The sequence below is a fragment of the Rhinopithecus bieti genome, unplaced genomic scaffold (assembly GCF_001698545.2).
Source record: "Rhinopithecus bieti isolate Rb0 unplaced genomic scaffold, ASM169854v2 scaffold_8309, whole genome shotgun sequence".
Classification (NCBI taxonomy): Eukaryota; Metazoa; Chordata; class Mammalia; order Primates; family Cercopithecidae; genus Rhinopithecus; species Rhinopithecus bieti.
In genome coordinates this window covers 1311279-1317278 of record NW_016805935.1, presented here as the reverse complement: position 1 = coordinate 1317278, position 6000 = coordinate 1311279, and the positions used below count along the sequence as shown (strand labels likewise).

Genomic DNA, 6000 nt, shown 5'->3' with positions numbered 1-6000 from the left:
TATTTATTTTATTTTATTTTATTTTATTTTATTTTATTTATTTTTGAGATATAGTCTCTCTCTGTTGCCAAGCTAGAGTGCAGTGGCACAATCTCAGCTCACTGCAACCTCCGCCTCCCGGGCTCAAGTGATTCTCCTGCCTCAGCCTCCCGAGTAGCTGGGATTAAAGGCATGTGCCACCACGCCTAGCTAATTTTTGTATCTTTGGTAGAGACGGGGTTTCACCAGGTAGGCCAGGCTGGTCTCGAACTCCTGACCTCGTGATCCGCCTCTCTCAGCCTCCCAAAGTGCTGGGATTACAGGCGTGAGCCACCGCACCCGGTCACCCTGCCCCATTTTTATCCCCAGTCCTCTAATCAGCTTCAGTCCCTATTTATCCCAGCCAAGAGTACTGGGTAACTGAAGATCCCTGTCTCTACAAACCACCCCACCGAAGACTAAATTTTGCTTAAACATAACCAGCAGCCTTACAAAAGGAAAATAACCATTTGTCATATTTTAAATTAAAACCCTACATTCAGAATAATTATAATTTAAAATAATTCAGCAACAGAAACACCAAAACAAACCAATCAGTAATAAGTGGAAAACAATTAGCTCTTGGAGGTGATGGCCTCTTTGCCTGCTAAACGATGCTCAGGTTCATAAACTCAGTTCTCCTGGATTGGGCTGTTTGGTTTTATGTAATTGAGTAAACAAGGATTATCAGTGGGTTTAGTCTCCCCTGGAGAATTTTACTTTAACAGAAGGAATTATCGAAAATACTGAAAATATGTTCCCACCATTAGCAGAAGAAGAGCTGGCAATATTAATTTTTCCATGTATGTTTTGTAGGCTTTTAAAAAGTAAGTGCTGCACATAGATTGTGTCATATAACAAAGAAGCATCCACACAGGCACTTGGAAGCAGTATAAAGGGAGTGAATATTTGTGTATTACATATTGGGCTTGTAATAATCACTAACGGAATAGAAAATAAGCTCAATATAATGCCGATTTTTTGTGTGTGTTCCAAGATTTAGGTTCTTTTGAGTTTCACGTATTTTTCTGATATTTAGAAATACTCTTTAGGTAAATAAAAGACACGTGCACACACATTTATAGCAGCACAGTTCGCAAGAGCAAAGATACAGAACCAACGTAAGTCCCCGTCAACCAATGAATGGATTAAGAAAATGTGGTGTATATGCACTATGCAATACTAGTCAGTCCAAGATAGGAACAAAATAATGTCTTTTACATTAACTTGGATGGAGCTGGAAGCCATTATTCTAAGTGAAGTAGCTCAGGAATGGAAAACCGAATATCCTATGTTCCTCACTTATAAGTGGGAGCTAAGCTGTGAGGATGCAAAGGCATAAGAATGATATAATGGACTTTGGGGACCTGGGGAAGGATGAGAGGGGGATGAGGGATAAAATACTACACATTGGGTACAGTGTACACTGCTCAGGTGATGGGTGCACCCAAACCTCAGAAATCACCACTAAAGAACTTATCCATGTAACCAAAAACCACTTGTTCCCACCCCCAACACTGCTGAAATTAAAAAACAACAATAATACATACAATTTCATGGTTGCAAAAATAAAAATAAAGCCATCCCCAGTGATTGTGTCTTCCTCCTTGCTGTTGTTGAGACTGATGGTGTTGGTTTGCTCATTCTCCCTGATGCTCATGCAGCCTCCTTTTCTGCCTGTGCTTTTCTAGAATGGCCAACATGCAGGGACTAGTGGAAAGACTGGAACGAGCTGTCAGCCGCCTGGAGTCGCTGTCTGCAGAGTCCCACAGGCCCCCTGGGGACTGCGGGGAAGTCAATGGTGTCACTGGAGGTAGGGTAACAAACTGTTGTCATTCCTGGTCTTCTTGTGGGTCACTTCATTTTGTTTCCATCATTTCACTCTCAAGGAACATTTCTATTATCCTTCAGCTTCCCTACTCCTTCCATTGTATGTGACCATAACATTAATCAGAGGCAAGCAATCCTGAAAAAGAGAAAGGAAGAAAATCTTTCAACCCACAATCTACAAAAATTATCGGTATCTGTGCCTTTTAGAGACAGGGTCTCGCTCTATCACCCAGGCTGGAGTGCAGTGGTGCAGCCATAGCTCACAGTGACCTCAAACTCCTGGGCTCAAGCCATCTCCCCGCCTCGGCCTCCCAAAGTGTTGGGATTACAGGTGTGAGCCACTGTGCCCAGCGTTAGTGCCTCTTAAGAGCATATTCATCTTTCGTTTAGTGTTCATACTGCTGTCCGGCACTCAGTGACTAAATATATTATCTACATAATTATCAAAAAAGAAACTAATGTTCTCGATTAGAATGTAAATTGGAAGGAATTATCATTCTGTAGATTTTCATTTTAAAGAGAACAAATCACTAAATTTAGGAACTAAAGTTTTGAAGGAAGCTAGTCTTATGTGAAGACAAATATGACTTTGATGTAACATAATTACGTCATGGTGTTTTACCTTTGCCTATTCCTAACCTTCCTAACCAAATACGCTTTTTTTTTTTTTTTTTTTTTTTTTTTTTTTTTTTTTTTTTTTGAGATGGAGTCTCGCTCTGTCACCCAGGCTAGAGTACGGTGGCATGATCTCGGCTTACTACAACCTCCGCTTCCCGGATTCAAGTGATTCTCCTGCCTTAGTCTCCCGGGTAGCTGGGACTACAGGCGCCTGCCACCACACCCAGCTAATTTTTTGTATTTTTAATAGAGATGGGATTTCACCATGTTAGCCAGGATAGTCTCTATCTCCTGACTTCGTGATCCGCCTGCCTCATCCTCTCAAAGTGCTGGGATTACAGGCATGAACCACCATACCTGGCCAACCAAATATGCTTTTAAAACTATATCCTAATACCATACTGTAAAACATTTTTTAATTATATCATCAAAATAAAAGTTGGCTACTTTCTCAAAAGGATACCACATATGGCAAACTCTCCAAGTTATCTACAATAATTTTTCCAATTCCTTCTTGAATAAGGGATGAAGAAAAATTGCAAATAATTTACTTAATAATTTTTTTTAACAAATAAAGGACAACCAATTAAATTTGAATTTCAGATAAAGAACACTTTTTGGCCGGTTATAAAGATGTCCCAAATACTGCATGGGCTATACTGCGTGTTATGCACCTACATCTAACATTTATTCATTGCTTATCTGAAATTCAAATTGAACCAGGCAATCTGCATTTAATATGGCAGCTCTGTTCTTGTCACATGGGCTCTTCCTCCTTATCTGACCCATATGGAATCCTGTCAGGTTTTTTTGGGCTGAGAAAAGCCATGGGGAAGAAGGGACTTCAGAAAAAGCTTTCACCAGGAAAGACCTACATTGGTGCTTCTAGAGTTTCAGGCGAATTTGGACCCGTGCCTGTATTACATACCATGGGACAAAAATTACTGTGTGAGCACAAATGTGCTGGCTGGTTTATTTCCCCCCTGAACATAATGAAAATTAAAATGCTTTGAATGAATTGAAAGGGGGTGTTGTTTTAAGGAAGGCTGCCAGGAGCCTGTAAGTTTTTTCCGCTCCAACTGAGACACATCTATGATTTCATTTTAAGCCTCTTTTTGTTAACTGTATACCGTTGGCATATGAGATTCAATAAACCTTATTTGTAAGAAAATATTTTCATCCTCTCTTCAGTAACTTTGTTTCATTATACTGTTGGCATCAGGTGATTAAAGACATTTCTCTAAACTACTTGACCACAAATGTTAAGCCTTCATTTTGTGAATACACAAAACAAAGTTAAAATCCAACTACCAGGAGATTATTTAGTATTATTGAGTAAAGAAAGAAAAACTCAATAATTTGAACCTCACTTATTCAAAGAGGTACTAGACTGAACTTGGTACTTTGTAAAAAAAAGATTTTTTTCTAGGAAAATTAATAGGCTTAGAATTAGAGGGTATGTAATTAAATTATTTAAATTATTTAAGTGTTTAAACAAATATTTTCTCTTATAACAAATCATTCCAAACCAGTTATTAAAGCAAAGCTCTTCTAAAACAACTTAGCCCACAATTTACTATCCTACTTGAAATGAAGTAGGATAATTAGTAAATTGTCTGAATGATATCCATCTTTAAAACATTTTACTAATCCTAAACAACACCATTTCCATTTCTTCTTCATTAGTAAGTTTTGACAATTTTCTAAATTCTATTTTTGACAAATCCGCAAACAACTTTTTTTTTTTTCTTTTGAGATGGAGTCTCGCTCTGTAGCCCAGGCTGGAGTGCAGTGGCCGGATCTCAGCTCACTGCAAGCTCCGCCTCCCGGGTTTACGCCATTCTCCTGCCTCAGCCTCCCGAGTAGCTGGGACTACAGGCGCCAGCCACCTCGCCCAGCTAGTTTTTTTTTTTTTTTTTTTGTATTTTTTAGTAGAGACAGGGTTTCACCGTGTTAGCCAGGATGGTCTCGATCTCCTGACCTCGTGATCCGCCCGTCTCGGCCTCCCAAAGTGCTGGGATTACAGGCTTGAGCCACCGCGCCCGGCCCAAACAACTTTTACCTTACTTGTAAACATCATTATGACAATGTTATAGCAAAAGTTATTTTTTTTTTACTTTAAAAGAAACTTTTGGCTAGGAGTGATGGCTCCTGCCTGTAATCCCAGCACTTTCGGAGGCCGAGGCAGGCAGGAGATCAAGACCATCCTGGCTAACACAGTGAAATCCCATCTCTACTAAAAGTACAAAAAATTAGTCGGGTGTGGTGGCGGGCGCCTGTAGTCCCAGCTACTCGGGAGGCTGAAGCAGGAGAATGGCATGAACCCGGGAGGCAGAGCTTGCAGCGAACCGAGATCACCCTACTGCACTCCAGCCTGGGCGACAGAGCGAGACTACATCTCAGAAAAAAAGAAACTTTTAGAAGGAACATAATCCCTTACAAATGCATAATAGGCATAGATCAAAGGACCAGTCTATTTTGATACTGGTATTATGATGTGCTTTAGAAGGTGAGTGCTTTTTGTTTTTCTCTGATGACAATCGGGTAAGTTCAGCTCAACAGCTGAAGAAATATTTTTGCGTTTTTACAATGTGACAAACACCGTGCTAGGTGCAAGAAAACTGAGTATGAATTATACGCAGTCCTAATGCTCCAGAATCTTTGGTCTCAATGCTTTACTATTCAGGGCCCCAAATTCTTTGATTAAGGGATGCTCAAAGGATGCAGTTTGGAGAGAAAGACAGGTCTGCCTGCAGGAGGTGTGAACAGAGCTGAACGATGAAAGGAAATTGGAACATATTCCCTTTTATCATTGTACCTTCTGCTATGTAGAAGACTCTGACACATTTCTGAAACTTTCTCCCACTTTAAATACTCAGCAGAGACCGCACCCCACCTCACCCCTGCCACCCCGCGCCCCGCCTCGGGCCTCTTCCATAGCAACAAACAGGTTTATCTGTTTCCAAAGGGATCCATAAGGAGCCTTGGGGCTTGTGTCAGAAGTTGTTACATACTGTGCTGTGAACTTTAAGATAACTTACTCAGCTTCAACATCTAGCTTCAGCATCCTGCTCAGAAGTTAGAACACACCTGCAGAGAGCCGTAAATAACATTTCCATCACCCCTTGGGCCTGTGGAAATGGGTAATTGGGAAAAAGAAAAAGAAAGACACTCACCTAATAGTTTTGTGAGCATGGATGATGTATTTGTACAACATGAGGAAAGGAATCCTAGGTTTTGGTTAGAGTTTTCATAGTTTCTCAGTATTGCATTTCTCAATATTAGGGACATGAAATCAGGGACTTAGATTTTTTTTCTGTTAATTAAAAGGCAGGGAAGGAAATGCAGAGCACACCTGTTGGGCAGTTGCCACTTGAGCTTTGCCAGTAATTTGGCAGCTCTGAACCCAACGGGTATGGCCTCAGCAGTCAGTTTCACTCCCACTGTTGTTGTCCCCCCGCCCCTGGAGGTGAAGAAGGAAGAAAAGGAGTGAAATCAGCTTTCTTTTCCTCCTTGCCCAGAGTTCATTATTAC

At 40.7% G+C, this 6000-nt stretch overlaps 1 protein-coding gene across 1 annotated transcript in view; it reads left to right on the top strand.

Annotated features, from left to right (window-relative positions):
- Window positions 1-6000, top strand: part of CAP2 (cyclase associated actin cytoskeleton regulatory protein 2) — a 160248-nt gene that overhangs the window by 30030 nt on the left and 124218 nt on the right. The window contains exon 2 of the mRNA XM_017874249.1: window positions 1710-1831. Coding sequence (XP_017729738.1) covers window positions 1711-1831 — 121 coding nt within the window. The 5' untranslated portion in view covers window position 1710. The remainder of the gene's footprint in view (window positions 1-1709; window positions 1832-6000) is intronic.